The sequence below is a fragment of the Myotis daubentonii genome, chromosome 1 (assembly GCF_963259705.1).
Source record: "Myotis daubentonii chromosome 1, mMyoDau2.1, whole genome shotgun sequence".
Classification (NCBI taxonomy): Eukaryota; Metazoa; Chordata; class Mammalia; order Chiroptera; family Vespertilionidae; genus Myotis; species Myotis daubentonii.
This window is the reverse complement of record NC_081840.1, coordinates 186723906-186745147: the sequence shown is the minus strand read 5'-3', so window position 1 is coordinate 186745147 and position 21242 is coordinate 186723906. Positions and strand designations below refer to the sequence as shown.

Here is a 21242-nt window from a genome sequence, read left to right as displayed (position 1 = left end):
CTATAAAGATTTCTTTTTTGTTATAAAAATCAGATACTACCCTGCTCGGGTTGCTCATTTGGCTGGAGCATCTTCCCATAAAGGTTGTGGGTTCAATTCCTGATTAAGGCACATACCTAAGTTGTGGGTTCCATCCCTGATCAGGCGCATATGGGAGGCAACTGATAGTTTTCTCTCTCTCTCTCTTTTTCCCTCCCTCTCTTTCTAAAATCGGGTGAGAATTAAAAAAAATAATAATAATGGGGGAAAAAACAAACAAACCCAAACCAGGTACTAATGTAGTTTTTTTGGATTTTTTTTTTTTTTTTTTTTTTTTTTTTTTTTTTTGTAAAAGCCAATGGGGAAATGCTAACTATTGAAAAGCAGGGGATACCTGTATAGTCATTCTATCAGTCAGGTCCTCTTCTCATTCTAAAAGACTAATATGGGAAATATGGAATCATAAGATGTTCAAGGTAGAAAGTCCTTACAAATAATTTAATTCAGTCCTAGCCGGTTAGGCTCAGTGGATTGAGCGTAGGTCTGCAGACTGAAGGGTCCCAGGTTTGATTCAAGTCAAGGGCACATGCCCGGGTTGCAGGATAGATCCCCAGTAGGGGGCGTGCAGGAGGTAGCCGATCAATGATTCTCTTTCATCATTGATGTTTATATCTCTCTCTCCCCCTCCCTTCCTCTCTGAAATAAATAAAAATATATTAAAAAATAATTTAATCCAGCATGACTCACATGGCGTGGAGGTATATACAGATCTGCATGTTTGAGTTTGGAGCTAGAAATTGACATGGAGTTGCATTAAACTGCAGAGTAAAGAGCTGAGAGAAATTTGGAGTAAATGGTTAGTGTATTTGAGAGGAGTTCAGTGTCAATCCCAGAGGCCCAGTGAACACAAGGAAAGGCAGAAAATGGGACCCTCCTGCCAGGAGAGGTTTGGAGTCTTCAGCAAATTCTATATTTCTTCCTAATGCAAGAAATATTGGGAGGGGGGATGATTTATGGAGGGAGATGAGAGAAAAATTGATATTTAGATTACATTATAATTTTTAATTTGCATTAAAAATGCCTATGCACATTCCATAGATTTTGAACAATTCATTTTTAAACTTTTTTTAAAATGAGAAATGTATTTTCACAAGTAAATAAATTGAATCTCTTACCATGTTCAATTGGTTAGTCTGATGCTTAAAGTCTCGTTTTTCTACCTTCTGTATTTTTTTGAAAACAGCCCAGGCCCTTCATGGATAGGTAAGACCTGCATATGTCCATAGTACAGTAGGGAGAATGTTAAGGAAAGATTTTCCTGTTTTTATTTTTCTCTCCAAATGAAATCAAATTTCCCCTATTTTCTAAAGATTTTGGGTTAAGTGGTTGTCTGTTAAAATGCCATAGCTATTACTAGATATTGTTGTCACATATTTATGCATATGTTTCACTTCATTTCAAAGAGGAGGCGTCTCAGAAATAGCAGTCTGTCATAGAAGTGGGCCCCATAAAGGCTGGATCAAGAAGATGGCCAGATGGAGAGGAACCTGGTTTGAATGACTTGGTGAGAAGCTTCAGGAATCCCCAGGGTAGTAAAAGAATGCAGGTTTAAGGTTATGATTCAGAGTACAAAGAAGTGGGGGATTGGTCCAAAGAGGTATTTCACCTGCTTCAATACTATGCCATTTCCATCCTGTCAAAATAAATGGAAAAACAAAGGGCAAAGGGTTGAAAACTCAGGTTTAATTCCCAATTATATTTATATTTCAATTAGGTATTTTTTCTCTTCTAAATGATCAGTGCACTACTATTCTTTCCATAAGAAACAATTTTCTTAACTACTCTCCCATAAAATGGAAAACATTTAAAAATCACTGGAGCTCGTTTCTTACTTAAAAACTAGATTCTGTAAGCCATGTTTATAACTCTTGGTTTAAATGTATGCGTTTATTATCATGCCAGAGTCCTTTGATAACATAAAAATTTAAAAGCTTGAAGAACAGAGTATCTAGAAATAACTAACACTTATGTGGTTTATTCTTCTCAGTATAGAATACATTTGCATAGTAGAACAAATGTTGGAATTCTTTAGGAATCCACAAAATGCAAATGCTAAAGCATTGCTTATCAATTGAGATAGATTTTAAGCATGAAGATAGTATTAAGAATAAAATATTTTAACTTTATAACCATTTATTAATCTTTAATAAGGATATGCACAAGGAATACACCTTATTGGTACTGTAGGGAAAGATTCAAGAGTTTTCATTTTTATATTTGAGAACTATGGGATCTTCATGGGATATAGGAAAATGCGTGATCAGCTTCTAAAATCATGATGAATGACTTTTTTTGGTTTTCCCTCTTTACTATTGTATTACAATATGATATTTCAGTGCAAAGTAGATAGAGAAACAAATATTCTTTTTATTTATTAAATGAAAAATATGCATAAAGTATAGGTGTGCATGATGAAGGCTAATTTTGAGAATTAGTAATAAAATTATATTGAATTATAAGGATTTCCTGTTTGATCAAGTCTTTCCTGGGAACTCATTAAAAAAAGGCTAGGGCTAGACACCAACTTCAAATAAAAGGTACCTACTCTTTCTCAGAAGCTAAAGAAAGGCTGGCGTAATTTATCCAAAAGGGAATCATTTTCTTTATTTAGAAAATTAGAATGGTTTTCTGTTTTCTATTCCAATTTAAGATTTCAGGTTTTCAAAATAGTTTTCTTCAATGGAAATAATTCCATAAGCAGACATTCTTTTATTTCTATTCATCTGTGACCTAAAGGACAAGTCTGGTTCCAATATTCATTATAAAATCATACTTGAGTTAGTAATATATATGGTTCAGAGCTTAGCTCTTTCAGTATGCCTTATTCCCATACTGAGTCATTGGTTTAACTAAATTTTTGCAAATATTAAAAACTAAAATGTTCAAATGGTAAATCACAGACAAAGAACATGGTAATGAATGTTAGGAACAGATTGTTTAAACTCTTCGATAAAACTTGATAAGATGTTTTACATAACTTGAATGAACTGACAAGGTCTTGTGGAGAAAACAGGTGCAGATGGCAAACATACGCAAGGGAATTAGTCAAACAATTTTTTGGCAAGAACATTATGAATTTTGTAATCAGTTGAGAGCCAATGAAATGCAAAGATGAGTTTAGTTAATAATCTACAATGATTGGTTAAAGAAGTATATTAGAGCTAATTTCTCCCCATTCATCCTACCTTCCCTTCAAACCCACAAGCCTTTGGCAAGATGAAGTGGGTAACCTTTACTTGTGTTCTCTTTCTTTTCAGCTCTGCTTACTCCAGGGGTGTGTTTCGTCGAGATGCACGTAAGAATTCTATTTTTCTATTGTTCAAATTTATTTCATTTTACCAGTAAAAGAAAGTGTCAGTAAACCCTGCATCTTTAAAGAAGTAAGTTTTCCTTTAGCATTAATTTCTAGACTATGACAATATTTTGTATTTGTGAACCTTTAGGAAGTTATAACTCTAACATCCTAAGTGAAAAAGAAGGTGGGGGTTGTTTAGTGACTATCATTTCCCTTTGCATATGATGGGATAGATTGACTTAAACTTCACAGAATTAGTTGAAGATAGAATTCATAACTTGAAATTGCCAAAGCCCTATCCACTGCACCTTGATGCGTTAAAACAACACAACTGTGTTGTTAGTCTTATAAATAAAATTTGTATTATTTTTCTTCGTACTGTCTTCTCAGTAGCATTATATCTTATCCAAGTTTGAATCTAAAGCTATAAATATTTAATGATTTTTCAAATAGTATCGTTGGTGATTGAACATCTCTTGTTTAAAAGCAGAAGAAATAGTTCACTGTCATCCCGATATTTTCGAGCAAATGAATACTAAGTCAAATGGAGAGAAACATAAAAAGTATTATCATAACCAGTTGTTTTCTTCAGTATTTAAACAAATCTTTTTCCCCCACAGACAAGAGTGAGGTCGCTCATCGGTTTAAGGATTTAGGAGAAGAATATTTCAGAGGCCTGTAAGTTAAAATATTGAAGAGTCAAATTTAATATTTTTAACAGCATTGGTTATTATTCTGAAGTTCTTACATTCTCCTGTCATCAGAGTCCAGACTCTAGAACAATATTTTCCAGTAGAATTTTCTGCATTCATGAAAATATTCTATATCAGTGTTGACCAATGTGCTAGCCACTGGCCACACATAGTTGTTGAGTACTTTGAACTTGGCAAGTGCAACTGGGAATCAAAAGTCTAAATTGTATTTGATTTTAATTAATTTAACTATATAGTCACACGTGGCTGATGGCTACTGTATGGGGAAGTGTAGTAGCTCTGGGAACTCTTACATAAGCTTGATTGAGGGGAAAGACTTTAAAATATGGTTCCTTTCCCAGCACACTCTCAGATTCCTTTACCTAGCAAATAGATGAGCATTTTAATACGTTTTTAATTTAGTAAAGAATGAGAAAATAGTTTACTTTTTAAAGGTCAATTTCATTCTATAGCCTGATTAAAGGAGATGTGTGTATGATTTTTGTTTTTTGTTTTAAATAGTACAAGGACCTTTGTAATGCCCCTCATCTTAACAATTATATATATTTAGAATGTATGTTGCTTGCTTGCTCGGTATGTGTTCATCTACTCACATATGTATTTAATTATGGTGGAAACACATATCCTCTTTGCTTAAAAAACCACACATACCTGTTTAGGCATCAGATGATTGCTGATGTGAATAGTCTTTTAGGATAATAGTAAGATGCAAACAATACTATAGAACATATATTGATAATACAATTTGTTCTCAAGCATAGCAACCTATTTTATATTCAAGTTTTATTATACCAAATTTGTTTATGTCCTGTGTTTCAGGGTGCTGGTTACCTTTTCTCAGTTTCTCCAGCAATGCCCATTTGAAGAACAAGTAAAGTTAGCAAAAGAAGTAACTGAGTTTGCAAAAACATGTGTTGCTGATGAGTCAGCTGAAAATTGTGACAAGTCACTTGTAAGTACATTGTGATTTTGAATGTTATTTCTTCTTATTTTAAGTAACCCTGAGCACTACAAAGGGAAAACACCCCATTTTGACTTTCTCTATTATTACTAAATGACCATATTTGTAAGCAACACTCACAAATTGATAGTGTTGCTATCGTTTCTTCTATGATAGAGACATTCTAGCTGTGCCTACAGTTCTAAAGCTTTTCTTTATTGAGACCACACACAATGGCCATAGTGTATTTAAATATACTTTCTTCTCTATTGTGCCCTTCTATTTTATCCACTGTACCTAACAGTGTGGTAGTTACTTCTTAAAAAATTACACATAGATTATCAACTCAGGGGAAACTCTCTAAACCTGAGAAAAAAGTGGGTTGTTATATCATTTCCTCGCCAAGATTTACCAGTATATAACATTTTTAATACTGTTTTTTGGGTGTAAAAAAATAAAACACTGCCTAACAATTTGAATCCTCTGTCTTCCATTTAGCACACCCTGTTCGGAGATAAATTGTGTGCGATCGCATCTCTTCGTGACACCTATGGTGACATGGCTGACTGCTGTGCCAAAAAGGAACCCGAGAGACACGAATGCTTCCTGAAACACAAAGATGATAACCCAAACCTGCCTGCCTTGGTGAGACCAGAGGCCGATGCATTGTGCACTGCCTTTAAGGAAAGTGACCAGAAGTTGTTGGGAAAGTAAGTAAATCAGATTTTTTTTTAATCCTCACCAGAGGATATATTTTTATTGATTATATATAGAAAGAGAGAGACATTGATTGGTTGCCCGCAGAATCAACGCCCCGCCCCCCCCCCCCCCCCCCCGCCCCACCCGCACTAACTTTGGTGTAGGAGAGGATACTCCAACCAACTGAGCCACCCACCCAGGGCAGGAATCAGATACCTGTGCTTCAACATTAAAAATTATAAAATAGGTCAAGACTCATTATAACAACTACTATAAAAATATTTTGAACATTAAGACTTAGAAGCTTTTGTTCTAACGACAAATTCAAAGAAATACTATTTAATGCTATAAAATTTTACACAATAAAAAATTTGATCAGTCATCTGTTGGAATTCATTGAAACAGGATATGATCTGTATGGAAAACATTAACAGTTCCCTTTTCCCTGGCAATACCCGCATGCTAGTTGTTCACTACTTAGGGATGTCCACATTAAAATATTATGAATTAACTTCATTTGGTTATTGCCAGAATTAACTTTGGTTATTGTCAGAATTAACTTCATTTTACTTTATATATGTATATATAAGTTTAACCTTTTTATTGACTTAAAAAATGACAAAGGCAAGGTCATCATGTGCAAATTGGTTTAATTGGTAAGTTAGATGTCTTTGAGTTTTGGAGTTTCTAGGGAAATTGTTGATAATAATTGTCCCTGTAATCCTGTCTGCTACAGAAAAAATGACTGCCTGTCCTTCTTTTTAAAATTTTAGATACTTATATGAAGTTGCCAGGAGACATCCTTTCTTTTATGGCCCAGAGCTTCTGTACTTTGCTCAAGAATATAAAGGAGTTTTGACAGAATGCTGCGAAGCTGCTGACAAAGCCGCCTGCCTGGGCCCAAAGGTATGCCCAGCGGAACAGAAGAGCCAGTTCAGACTCAAACCTCAGATTTGGGCATCTTATGTAGAGCACCTAAGTCTCTGATATAAACTTCTTTACCTTCAAAGAAGCCTTCCTTAGTCTTACCCACCCCAAAGATGCTTCACCCTCTTTGAAGGCCTCTGACATCCTCATTCCTCCTTCTAAGTTTTACCCCAGTGGATCTCATAGAGAACCACTGTGCATGTGTCTAAATACCCTCTTCTTTTTATAGTGAAACTAGAGGCCCAGTGCACAAAATTCCTGCCCTGGGGGGGGGGGGTCCTTGAGACTGGCCTGTGCCCTCTCACAGTACAGGAGCCTTTGGGGGATGTCCAACTTCCAGCTTAGGCCCACTCCCCAGGCAGAGTGGGCCTAAGCTGTCAGTCAAACATCCTTAGCGCTGCCGCAGAGGCAGGAGAGGCTCCCGCTACCACCACTGCACTCACCAGCTGTGAGCCTGGCTTCTGGCTGAGCAGTGCTTCCCCTGTGGGAGCGCACTGACCACCATGGGACAGCTCTTGAACTGAGCATCTGCCCCTTGGTGGTCAGTGTGGGTCATAGCGACTGGTCGTTCTGCTGTTCAGTCAATTTGCATATTAGCCTTTTATTATATAGGATAAAGAAATTAATTTGTAAAATTGCACAGCAAAGAGCCACAGTTTTTGTTTATCTTTTTTAAAAAAACATTTTATTGATTTTTTACAGAGAGGAAGGGAGAGAGATAGAGAGTTAGAAACATTGATGAGTGAGAAACATCAATCAGCTGCCTCCTGCACACCCTTTACTGGGGATGTGCCCGCAACCAAAGTACATGCCCTTGACTGGAATCAAATCTGGGACCTTTCAGTCCTCAGGCCAACACTCTATCCACTGAGCCAAACCAGTTAGGGCAGTTTTTGTTTATCTTTTCATGAATCTTTCCTATGGTGGAGGAATTCAAAATGGAGAATTTGACTGCTTCTAGAAGCCTGGGTTTTTTCATTCATTCCATAAATATTTATTATGTACTCATCATCTTTTCTAGGGAGTTTATTAATGTGAGAGTTGGTGAAGGAGGGATTGAAATGAATTTATGCAAAATTAAGAAATCAGTAAAATTATATTCCCCGGCATGTTAGTGTACTCTGTTCTTCTACCTTTCCCGTCAGTTCCCTTTTCCCTGGCAATGCCCCCATGCTGGGTGTTCACTACCTAGGGGCATCCACTATGACCAGACTGATTTTTCCTCTGACTACATAGCAAATTAATTATTTGCCAATGGTGAATACTTGGGAATTTATGTGTATAGTATGTCTTTAAAATTTAATTTATCATAGTCTTATCTGAACTTACAAAGGGGTGTTTCATATAGAGCTTTAAAATATATTTTCAAAATTATTTATTTTTGCAGCTGGATGCCTTGAAGGAAAAAGTACTGGTTTCAGGTGCCAGACAGAGACTGAAGTGCTCCAGTCTCCAGAAATTCGGAGAGAGAGCTTTCAAAGCATGGTATTTAAAATTGTTTCTGTGTTTTATAATGATGTAAACGATGATGGTTCAGTTGATGAAATTGCACTTTCATATGAGTTATTTTCCTTAATCTTCACATGAGGATATGTTTTTATTGATTTTTTTAGGAAGAGAGGGAGAGATAGAGGGAGGGGGAGAGAGAGAGAGAGAGAGAGAGACATCGATGTGAGAGAGAAACATGGATCAGTGCTTTCCCAATCAGGGCAGAAACTAACCTGCTACCTAGGTGTGTGACCTGATCAAGAATCAAGCCAAAACCCTTTGGGGCACGGGATGATGCTCCAACCAACTGAGCCATCCAGCCAGGGAACATTAATATGAGTTTTTACACAGTGCTTTCATGTATATCCTTCTTGTCATCTAAAAGGCAGAAATTTAACAGAAGTGAAAAACCAGAGCATAATTGACAATTCATCATTCTTTTTATTATGTTTTCAAAGTAGTAAAAAAAATTAGAGGATATATTTTTGTGGTAATTCTATGACAGTTATTTAAACTCACATTTATTTATAAAGACTAGAGATCTTATTCTTTTTTAAAAATAATTTTTATTTTTCAATTATAGTTCACATACAATATTATATTGGTTTCATATGTACCCCAGTGATTAGACATTATAACTTACTAAGTGATCATCCTGATAAACCTTGTACCCATCTTTAGTTATTAGAATATTGTTGACTATATTCCCTAGTCCAGTGGTCGGCAAACTGCAGTTCGCGAGCCACATGCGGCTCTTTGGCCCCTTGAGTGTGGCTCTTCCACAAAATACCACGTGCTTGCGCGCACGTACAGTGCGATTGAAACTTTGTGGCCCATGTGCAGAAGTTGGTATTTTGTGGAAGAGCCACACTCAAGGGGCATCTGGCTCGCGAGCCTCAGTTTGCCAACCACTGCCCTAGGCTGTACTTTATGTCCCCATGATTATTCTGTTACTACCATTTTGTACTTAATCCCTTCACCTTTTTAATAGAGATTTTATTCTAATGGTCCATGATTTTTATACTGTTGTAGTCAGGGCCTGTTATTTAATTTTTTCCCCCCAGCCTCCTGCAATTATCTGAAACAATCTGCTTGTTTTTAAAATTGTGATAATTAAATTCAGCTATCAAGATCACGTCTCATTTTCTCATAGTTCCAGCTCTTCTTAATTTATTGTTTTTGCCTGGACTTCTGTTTTTATATTACTTAGCTGGTTGTAGGAGTATCCTTCAATAGCTGAGCCAAGAACCCACTTCCTACCCTCATCCCAATTTCTCATTTGCTAGTCAACAGTTAATGAACATGAACAGAAGATAGAATAACAGACATTTTGCAAGGTTTCTAGAAACCATCATTTGTACTATATTTGCCTGTCATGTCTATCATCTACACCTTAAAATCTAACAAATAATTAAATAAAATCATCCAATGTGAAACAATGCACAATTAAACAGGTTGTGACTGGTTTTGGTGAAGAAGTATCTTTTATCAGATTTAGGCAAGTCTGAAATGATTTGTGAAAGCTCCTGGATATTAGCCTTTCACATATTGTCATCAGGCTTAGAGACCGTGCTGGAACAATTTCTTGGTAAAAATATGTTAGACTCTATAATCTTGAAAATATATGAAATTTATTTTCTCAGTGTACTTTGGAACTCAGGAAGATGGTAACGAGCTTGTGTGGCCCTTTCCAGTTTATAAAGTGCTTTCCTATGCATCATCTAACTTAATTCTCACCACAATCCTTTGATGCAGCATGCAGTGTGTCTCTCCAGGGCAAAAGCTCAGCGATTCTAAATAACTATCCTAGGATCACACTGATAATAAGCAATAAAGTCAGATCTGCACGTCAGATATGGGCTCCAAACTGGGTGCTTCTCAGATGTCACCTCTTTCAGAATGCCTCTTTGATCTCTGATTTTATGAATTGCTGACTTATTTTCTACCCGACACACACACTTAGAATAGAGAATTCTGCCCTAAAGAAACATTTTGCCTTAAGATAACAATTTCATTTAGAAATAGCACTAAAATAAGAACGAATGAGTTTTACAAATTGTTTCTATATTTCATTTTGTCCTGAATTTTCTTGTTAAAAGTAGTATTTTCCTAGTGCTTTCACATAAAATATTGGATGTTAATAAATTGTGATGGGTGAATTTTCCTTTTTAGGTCCATTGCTCGCCTGAGTCAGAAATTTCCCAATGCTGAGTTTATAGAGGTTTCCAAGCTGGTGACAGATCTTACCAAAGTCCACAAGGAATGCTGCTCAGGTGACATGCTTGAATGTGCAGATGACAGGGTAAGGAATGCTCAGTATTCTCTTTGGTGACTTTGCTTTGGTAACATGCGCAGTGGGTACAATGAAGTTGCTTAGTGTAATTGGTGACAGCTGACAGTGAATTGAAATTGTCTTCTATGTCTAATATGCTCAATTCTTTCCCTGCCTTGTGGCATGCTATTTATTTATTTATTTATTTTTGTGAACCTGGCTATCCCACTCACAAAATGATCTGATAAATACATTCACTAATTTCTAATTCCTTTCAGTCGTATTCTGAGAACAAAAGCTTAAACTGAAGTAGGACAGCAGCAGAGGTAGTTTACTAAGAAAAATTTCCGGGACTTGGGTAGAATTGGAGAAGTGCTGGTACCTGAAGAGACCTTTGCATATCATGTAACTTTTCTCTACATATCCTCTCTTTATATACAAATATTTAGCACAATATCTATGTCCCCAAAATGTAAATACATGACCAAATATCAGAATCAGAATCTCTCAGAACACTTTCTGGAAAATTTAAGGCAGATTACACAAAATTTACATGTGTAAGTAGGGCCTGTGGCTATGCTTTTGACTAACATTCCAAAAATCCTTCACACTTTATTTAGTTATTTGCTTTCAAAATGCCTGCATTTAATGTTTGGGAATATTTGGAAAACAATACTGGGATATATATATATAATTTATTATTCACATTTAGAATTATTCTGTATTAGTTTCAGATGTACAGCACAGTGGTTAGAAAATCATATACTTTATAATACAGATGAGCCCCCCCGACCATGTTTCCCACACATAGTCATTAGGATACTATTGACCATATTCCCTGTGCTGTAATTTACATCTCTGTGACTATTCTGTAACTATAAATTTGTATTTATTAATCCCCACATCTTTTTCATCCAGCCCTCTACTATTGGGTTTTTTTAAAACATATTTTATTGATTTTTTACAGAGAGGAAGGGAGAGGGATAGAGAGAAACATCGATGAGAGAGAAACATTGATCAGCTGCCTCCTGGACACCCCCTATTGGGGATATGCCCGCAACCAAAGTACATGCCCTTGACCTGAATCGAACCTGGGACCCTTCAGTCTGCAGGCCGACACTCCATCCACTGAGCCAAACCGGCCAGGGCATCTACTATTGGTTTTTAATTTTGAAACTTAAGTGCCTTAACAATAGAAATATAAATTTAATAAATAACTTACTGAATAGGTTTTAAGCAAGTGGAAATATTTTAGTAGTTCTGAGTCTCCAGATTTCTGAGCATAGAATGAAAATGTTCATAGAAGGCAGGTTGGTATGCACATGGTCTTAGAATACAGTGGACGTGTTCTGCCAACATAATAAAAGTCTAGAGAAAAAGTTTAGGGATGTCAGTTTACTTTGAACAATTTTCATCCACTTGCTTATAGGCGGATCTTGCCAAGTACATGTGTGAAAATCAAGATTCAATCTCCAGCAAATTGAAGGAATGTTGTGCTAAACCTCTGTTGGAGAAATCCCAGTGCCTTGCTGAGGTGGAAAATGATGATTTGCCTAGTGACTTGCCCTCAGTAAATGTTGATTATGTTGATGATAAGGATGTTTGCAAAAACTACAAGGAGGCAAAAGATGTCTTCCTGGGCACGTAAGTGGATAAAGAATGATCCTTTCATAGCTGTCAATGGCTGAGGATTTAGAAAACAGTTCTGGGCTTTCCTTTGGAGTTGTTACAATTGTTGCCTGCAGTGCTACTTTCCCTCTCTGAGCTTTTACATTTTTTGGGGGGCGAGGGGAACAAATTAATTAGTTTTTAAGTATAGTCATAAAATTATACCTGCTCATAGCAAAAAATCAATTGAGGAGAGTACAAAGTAATAAGTAGAAGTTTCTGTCATCCCCTCATTCTTTAGTCCTCTGATATATTTCTGGAAATACCTCTAGAAACATTTTGCATATACATAAATTATATACAGAGTATTCACTAATTCATTCAAAGAGAATTTCTGGAACTTACCATGACATACACAGATGAATATAAGCCATGCATCTTTATATCACTGTATCTATCTGACAACAGAATAGATGTATAAAGAGAAGTATGGAGTCTGCTACCAGGTACTTTAATTTGTTTGTAAAGACCAGATGTTCAGTAGCATGACAAGGCAGCATACAATTAAATGATAAAATAAGTGATTATATGTAATCAGTTAGTGGTGATAAACTTTTGAATTTTATTATTGGATTATAATAGTATTCCGTGCACTAAATAATATTTTACAAAATTATGTACCCTTCAAGATTTCACTCATACAGAGAGGAAACTAAAAACTTAAGAATATCTATCTATCTATCTATCTATCTATCTATCTATCTATCTATCTATCTATACCTTTCTGAGATGTAGTCCAAATCAAACAAAATAAACATAATAACAGGTGTCATTGATCAAACATTTTATATATGCCAGTGTGTGCTATGCACGCATTATGACATGTATTTCTCACAATTCACCTTCTAAAAAAAGAGGGAACTAAGGTTCTGATAGTTTTAATCAGTTGCCTAAGGTGATATAGTAAAGTAAGTATTAGAGCAAGAATTTGAATGAAGGTAGCTTTACTCTGAACCCTAGCCCTTAGCCACCAAGGTTTATTGCATGTGTTTGGTCAAACGGAACCTTTGGGTATGAGTCATGCTTGTGGTTAGTTAGGTGATTTTTCTTGCTTCTTTGTTCAACTAAGTCTATTTTATTTTCATCTTGATTAGGTTTTTGTATGAGTACTCAAGAAGGCATCCTGACTACGCTGTCTCATTGCTACTGAGACTTGCCAAGGGATATGAAGCTACACTGGAGAAGTGCTGTGCCTCCGATGACTCTCACGCATGTGTTTCCAAAGTGGTAGGTTTCTCAAAGCTCTTCGACTGGTGATTCCAATAATAAGAGAGAAAAATAATGCCAGAAAGCAATATGTTATATAATGCAATTGAGATATTCTCTTGAGATAATTTCAATTTTGTGCTCTTAAACATTTTAGGGAAAATGGCCTCAATAGACTAGTTAATAAAAACTAGAGTAGTTTGTTTAAAAAAGGCTCAGGAAAGAGCAAGCTCTAATTTCAAAAATATTGACCACATCTTTCCTCTTTTTCACAGTCCTGAGAACAAAATAAGATAAAGTAAATGTAAATTTAAAGTGATATAACTTAGATATGAAGAAAATTAACCTGATTTCAAGATTTATCTAGTATCAAAAATTAGTATCGTGAGGAAGGTTGTGAAATCTATTTATTTAGAATATTTTAAAATCTTTTTGAGAAGGTTTAGGAATGGTTTTATAAGAAATTTAGTAAGTTGAGAAAATCCGTTCTGGAGGATTTTTAATACATTTTGCTATGCTGAAATGAGATTTTTTTTTTTAGCAGGTTTAGGATATTTAACACTTTCAACATTTGGAGTGGTTTCCAATTTTTTTTTCTTTATCAAGAACCTGCTATATGCCAGGCACCCATGCTGGATCCTATGCCCAAAATATAATAATCTCTTATTTCAGAGAGCTTAGGATCCAGCTGGAGAGATGGATAAAAAATAATAGTGCTTATAGCCATAGCTATAATTTATTGAGCTTTTACTGTGTTCCAAGAACTGTTGTAATTTCATTAGCTCAGGTGGTTTTCACAGAGCGTTCTCTGGGATGCTACCATCTTCATCCCCATTTTAGAGGTGAGGTTTCTAAAACTTGGTGATCAGAAGGAAAGTTCCACAACTAGAAAAGGAGTCGGAGGACCTCGCTTAAAAACCAGCAGTCACACTGCAGAGCTTGAATGTGCATAATCACTTATACTATGCAGTGTGGACCTATTGTAACAGGTTTGGCATCAAAGGTTTATTTACATGACTTTGGGCAGAAGGGTTGAAGCAGGCTCTCATTCTGCCTATGGGGGCAAAAAACGTCCTGCATCCGGTCCCTGGGTGCAACCCTGTAACACAATTCTTTTATTTTTCAGTTTGATGAACTTAAGCCTCTTGTGGATGAGCCAAAGGCATTAGTCACAAAAAATTGTGAAACTTTTGACAAACTTGGAGAGTATGGCTTCCAAAATGCGTATGTATTTTGTTTTTGACTAATGTTATTCTTGATCAATTTGTAGGTTTTTTAAATTTTATTTTATTTTTTTATAAAAATTTATCTTTATTGTTGAGTCTTACAGTTGTCCCCTCGTTCTCCCCCATTTTACCCATTCTACCCACACCCCTCTCCCAAGGCCTTCAGCACACTATTTTCTGTGTTTATGGGTTATGCATATATGAATATATGTTCTTTGGTTAATCACTTCCTGCCCCCCTCCCCTGCCCTCTGAGATTCGTCAGTCTATTCCATGTTTCCATGTCTCTGGATCTTTTTTAGTTATCAGTTTATTTTGTTTACTAGATTCTACATATAAGTGAGATCAATTGTACACATACACACACTGGAGGCCCAATGTATGAAATTCATGCAAGAGGCTCGGCCCCCGCCTGCCACAGTGGCCACCTCAGCCCTCACAGCTCCAGCTACATCTGGAAGGATGTCCAGTCTAATGAGCATAATATATATATATATATATATATATATATATATACACACACACACATATATAGAACCTTGATTAGAACTTTTGATTATCACCTGTCATAGAACTTCTAATCATGAAAATACAGTATATTTTTCTAATCCCTCTCCATCAAGAAAGACTGGAGAATGAGAGATAAAATAGTTGATGGGTTAAAGAGACCTATATTTGAGTTCAGTTTTAAAAATTAGCCTCTTGAGACTGGGAAGGAAAATACTAAATATTTTGCTATAGGAACTGAAAATGCCCTCTGAAGGTTAAGTAATAGTTTATGGACAAAAAAAAAAAAAAAAGAGACAGCAATGCTTTCCAGAATAGCAAATAGTTGGACTTGAATAGCAGTGACTCAAGAAGTATTGTAATATATGAGTTGATGAATAATATCCTGATCTAATAGAGCCTTACCTGTGGAGGTAAATACAATAGGGACACATCATTAGGTAGATATTTACTGATCAATGTCAACACTCTTGTAACTGTGGGTGCTAGAGATAGCAATAATTAACAAGTCTCTTCCCTTGAGTAGATTACAGCGATACATTGCCTTTCAATGGTGGTTGGAATTCCTGAAGAAGGATTTTTGCTAGATCTCATGCCAGATTGATGGCATACTTTTTTTTAAATCCCTGAACCATTCCTATTGAGTCAGGTACATAGCCTCTCATTTTATAGATGAAAAAACTCATCCATATCTTTCTAATTTCGCACAGTGCTACTAAACAGAGGTGGGCAAGATTAGCATTACAGTTGTAAATAAGCTAAACACAGAGTTAATAAAACTGTAGTAATAATCCTAACCTGCATATCTTTTTCCATATGAACAACTGTAAACCTACTTAAGCCCACCCCTGCATATTAAACTCTCAGTAGGTTTTATTGAAAGAAAGAAGCAATTAATAAATGCATCAATGTAACTGAATTATAGTAAGCTAAGTCACTTTCCTAAAATTATACAGCACAGCTGGAATTCAAAGTTAGGCTTACCTAGTTGCTTAGGAAAAGGTCTTCCCCCATTCTACTCCACCAACCAAAAGATGGAGAAAATTTTATGAATGGAAAATAATTGTAATTGATTTTGTATAATGGTTCTTTGCTTCACCTACTATGTTAGAAAAAAATAGTTTCTTGCCTGGTTGAAAATACAAAGAGTCTTTTGTTACAGGCTCTTAGTTCGTTACACGAAGAAACTACCCCAAGTGTCAACTCCAACTCTTGTGGATGTCTCAAGAAAACTAGGCAGAGTGGGCAGTTACTGCTGTAAGCTTCCAGAAGTAAAAAGAATGGGTTGTGCTGAAGACTATGTAAGTCCTTTAAAATATAATAAGTCAATAATGATGAATTTTGCCTTTAGATATTTATAAAGTTAACTTTCAGAAGTAGGAGTGAACTAATGTGTGTGTGTGTGTGTGTTTGCGTGTGTGTGTGTGTGTGTGTGTGTGTGTGTAGGACTTGGTTCCCTACATTATCCTGACCATCAGAATGAGGATTGAGACAAGACCCTGAAGATGATAAATTATTCTGAAAAAATTCCATGAATATTTAATGCTTCATCCTGGCATTTAAAAAATTTTACTTTTTTTTTGGGGGGGGGGGCAGTCTTCCCTTTAATGTATCAGTATAAGACTGCTTTCTCCCATTCCTACACATGTCTTAGGAATCACCTCAAATTATTTTAATGAATTATTTTCTCAAATGTAGACATGGATTATTCTGCAAATGTAGACACCTAAAAGACAAAAGACTTCTTTCAAAAATTTATCTTTATGTCTGAAATTATTACAGATGTTTCCCTGTTTCCTCCCATTGACCCCCTCCTTCCCACTTCTGCTCCCTCCCCAGGCCTTCACCTCACTATTCTCTGTGTCCATCTGTTACCCATATATATGCATACAAGTTCTTTAGTTAATATCTTCCTGCACCCCCCCCCCCCGCCTTGCCTCTGAGATTCATCAGTCTGTTCCAGGAAGATCTATTTTGGTCATCAGTTTATTTTATTCATTAGATTCCACATATACGTGAGATCAATCTTGCATTCAGTGTTGCTAGTTAAAATACAACACTTCTTTTGGTCCATTGGAAAGTAGGACTTCGTGGAAAACTTTTCATTATGCTTCTTTTGAATTTCTGCTCTACTTCCTGCTCTTCAGCTGTCCGTGGTCTTGAACTGGTTGTGCGTGTCCCACGAGAAGGCACCAGTGAGCGACAGAGTTACCAAATGCTGCACAGAGTCATTGGTGAACAGGCGGCCATGCTTTTCTGCTCTGGAGGCTGATGAAACCTATGCTCCCAAAGATTTTAACGCTGATACATTCACCTTCCACGCAGATGTATGCGCACTTCCTGTGCCTGAGCAACAAGTCAAGAAACAAACGTGAGGAGCATTTCATTCCTGCACATGTTTGTAATCTTGATAGGGAGAACTGTCAATTGAATGGGCAAAATTTTCTTAAGTAGTGACTTAAGTATTGGCCTTTTTAAGGTGATAAAAGTGTCAAAATTAAAATGGGTAGGTTTTTGTTTTCTTACCAAAACAAACAATAACAACAAAACCATACTATAATTTTCTATAGGAATTATTCCGAATAATCATGTGGATAAAGGCTCCATAAGTAATAAGAATAATATCTTAGGACAGATCCAGTAGAAAAAGCTTAACAATTAACTGATTCATTTGTGAAGATAGCAAATTAGTTAGTAGAAGTCTTAGAAGAATTTATTTCTAGGCATACGTGATTATTTTAAATTTGTTCTATGGCAACCCACAGGCAAGGCAAACCTCCAAGATGTAACTTTTGAGAATGAAATTTGGATGAAAAACATCTAGAAATGCAAGTTCTGAAGCATGACTCTCTGCTGCTGTCACTAGGGGTTAGATAGGCAACGTAAAGTTGCTGTTGGTTCTGGTGGGTTCTGATCATGGCCATAGACTCAAGAGGAATAATGCAAAACTTGTGCTCACACGACTCTCTAGCACTATTACCTGTGCAGACGTCAATGAAAGAGAACCACCAGCTTCCATGAGTTTGGATAGTCTTGTTTCCCATGGCCTCTGCATATTCATTTTGAATGGGCCAATTAAAGACCAAAATATAGATTCTTGGATTAAAAATTTTTAAAAAATTTTAAATTGATTTCAGAGAGGAAAGGAGAGGGAGACAGAAACAACAATAATGAGAGAGTCATTGATCGGCTACCCCTGCACACCCCACATGGGGATCAAGCCCGCAACCAGGCATGGGCCCTGACCAGGAATCAAACTGTGACTTCCTGGTTCATAGGTTGATGCTCAACCACTGAGCCACGCTGGCTGGGTTTTGATTAAAAACTTTTAAATGGAGTCCAAGATAATTAAGCTTTTAAAGATCATTTTTCAATGATTTTTTTATAGCTCTTAAATTGCTATAAGCTTCAACATGGCACACATTTAAAAATCTGAATACTTTCTAAATGCAGTAACATAATCATTTCTAGAGATTTAACTGAAAAGAGATTGATTGATACTACAGATGTTAAACAATTTGCATTGATGATTTTATTTGAACCTTCCACCAACCCCATGAAAGTAGATTTTATTCTCCTCCTTATGGAAATGAGAATATTGAATTTTATAGTGGTAAGCCTGGGCCTCAAGCTCAGAGTTGCCTGGCTCTAAGACTTAAGATCTCAAACAACAGTACTACTGTCTTTAGCATCTTCATTTTTCTCTAGGTGAGTAACCATTTCCCTGTTTTGTTTTCATTTCATTTAAATGCAGTGCCCTTGTGGAGCTGTTGAAACACAAGCCCAAAGCAACTGAGGAACAACTGAAAACTGTTATGGGAGATTTCACAACTTTCTTCCAGAAGTGCTGCGCAGCTGCTGACAAAGAAGCCTGCTTTGCAGAGGAGGTGCTGGAGTCACATTCATTTTAATACGCAAAGTACCCTTCGCTGCTGCTTGCTCAGGCTAGGGCTCAGGGGACTCTGTATCTGAAGGACACTTGTACATGGGGCCCAGGAATTTTATTCTGCATACAGTTGTCTGAAAAAGATGACTTAAATTAATTCTTTTGAAAAGTCCCGTGCTAAACTTAAGCATATTATTAGGTATTTGTAGTATTTGTTCTGTTTCCAAAGTTGGGTCACTTATGAATTCAAACAGAAATATTGAGAAGTTCTGAAACCTTTTTGGTAAAGACATCGTTAAACCAAAACCTTAATTTATTTAAGCATTTTCTTTCCAAGTACTGGTTTGCAACTTGGTTGAATCTGAGTGCTTGATTTCACAGGCGGGTGGGAAGTTTATATTTAAATGTCTGAGTCATTTACTATTTTTTCTCTACAACTTGAGAGTAATGTTTTTATTGCTTTGGGTGCAATGGGTGTTCATAAGTTTCCTTCTAGAGATTCTAGTAATAAACTGGTATTGAAGGATGTGAAACATGAAAGTTATTTTGTAATCATCAATGGCTGTATAAATGTTCATTTATCCTAATAGTGATGCTAATACTTCTCCCCAAATCTCTCATTTCTTTGTATTCAGGGTCCAAAACTTGTTGCTTCAAGTCAAGCTGCTTTAGCCTAAAAACAACACACTCACAAGCATCTCAGGTAATATTCTCTGGATTTTCTTTTAAAAATTAATTATAATAGTTAATATTAAAATAGCTAAGAGCCATATGGACTAGTGGCGATCACTGTTTTAAGGTCTTTGTATATATTAGCTTATTTAATTCTCACAATAGTTTTCTGAATTGAGTTCCATTATAATTCCCATATTACAGATGGGAAAATGAAAGCACAGATCAAAGCATAGACTAAGTAGTTTACTCAAGGATCACCCAACTTCTGAGGTGGAGCTACAATTAAAAATTGAAACCAGAGCTTGATAGTTAATCACTGTCCTGTTCTGACCTAGTGTGTCACAGTAGACAGCCATTCAACTAAGCAATGATTCAGAACAGATTACTTTAGATATTAGGAAAGATAATATGCATTTTTGAAGGTTAAAATAAGTTGAATGATGATGATTTCACAAGGTTCAACTTAATAGCTCAATAACAAATTCATGTCATTGGAGACTATGAGAAATCTGCCATGTGAACTCCTACTTAATAGTAAGTAATCGGCTACTAGGTTTCCATTGTGTCAACATGTTGTTTTAATAGACTTTCTCTTCTTAGGATAAAAAGGCCCACTTTAAAATTTAGATGTTTGACCATAAACATGTTTTATCCATTTTGGTTGTAATATTTTGGGGGAAATTAAAAATATATAAAACTTCTTTTTTCATGAAAAATCAGTTGTGCAACATTTTTCTAAGCATTAATTCCTTCTATATATTCTAAACTGACCGTGATGCTTATTCCACTAACTGGACTTTAACTTACTCTTTGCCACATGATATACCTACATATTGTGCATTCAGACAAGGAAGAACTTCCAGTCTCTGCAAATTGATTGTTTTAAAATGTGGTTTGTTTCAGTCCTAAATGGAAATTAACTTGGAGAAGACACCTTGTATGTTTTTAATTAGTGTAGGTAAGAAACAACTCTTACGTAAATGACTCTGAGGAGTGATTATGAAAGCTTGTGACTTTGAATAAGTATGAAGTCATCAGTGATGAAGAGAGGACTTTACAATACCTAGTGGGGTGTCTGCTCCCCTAGCCCAGCAGAAGAATTCAGCTGCCATGGGTTGAGGGCAAGCTTGACTTATTTTCATTGGTGAAAATTGGAAATTGCAGAAAGACAGGCTAAGCTATTTGACATTTACTTAAGTAGATTTGAAAAGCACATGCCATTTTACACACGGTATTTATCTTTTTATTTTTATTTTTCAGCTTACCCTGAGAGAAAGAAAGAGAAATGAAGACCCAAAGCTTATTCATCTGTTTTTCCTTTCCTTTGGTATAAAACCACAACCTCTCTAAAGTACATACATTTCTTTAAATATTTTGCCTCCTTTCTCTGTGATGCAATTAATAAAAATATTTAAAAAAAACTAAAATAATGGCTCAGGACTGTTATTTTTCTTTTTCTTTTTTCAATATTTAATTTCAGGACTGTTATTTTTCAAAGAATAGTTGCCATCTTGAAAATTTTGTAGGTTAAGTGAAAGTCTCTGTTTTCCCCCACTTCATAGGAGGACTTCTCATTCCTAATGAGTTAATTAGTTAAAAGAAACATTAATACTCTTCTGAGTTGTGGATTATGAACATTGAAAGTAATATTTCAGCATTATGGTACCAGTAGGGTATATGAAACATGCCATTCCTTTACTAT

The 21242-nt window shown here is 35.9% G+C and overlaps 1 protein-coding gene across 1 annotated transcript; it reads left to right on the top strand.

The window, feature by feature from the left end:
• Positions 1-3190: 3190 nt before the first annotated feature.
• On the top strand, positions 3191-20970 carry LOC132218136 (albumin-like). Its single transcript, XM_059668915.1, has 15 exons — positions 3191-3334; positions 3955-4012; positions 4867-4999; positions 5486-5697; positions 6460-6592; positions 8001-8098; positions 10274-10403; positions 11803-12017; positions 13136-13268; positions 14374-14471; positions 16142-16280; positions 17127-17350; positions 18734-18866; positions 19501-19568; positions 20801-20970. The coding sequence occupies exons 1-14, from the start codon at positions 3256-3258 to the stop codon at positions 19540-19542; spliced, it is 1827 nt and encodes a 608-aa protein (XP_059524898.1). The 5' UTR covers positions 3191-3255; the 3' UTR covers positions 19543-19568; positions 20801-20970.
• Positions 20971-21242: the final 272 nt, after the last annotated feature.

Excerpts from the sequence above, each read along its gene's own strand:
- LOC132218136 (XM_059668915.1), top strand. The coding sequence starts at position 3,256 with ATGAAGTGGGTAACCTTTACTTGTGTTCTCTTTCTTTTCAGCTCTGCT. Across the intron at positions 13,269-14,373 it reads ACGCATGTGTTTCCAAAGTG|TTTGATGAACTTAAGCCTCT; the intron begins GTAGGTTTCTCA and ends TTTATTTTTCAG. Across the intron at positions 18,867-19,500 it reads AAGCCTGCTTTGCAGAGGAG|GGTCCAAAACTTGTTGCTTC; the intron begins GTGCTGGAGTCA and ends CTTTGTATTCAG.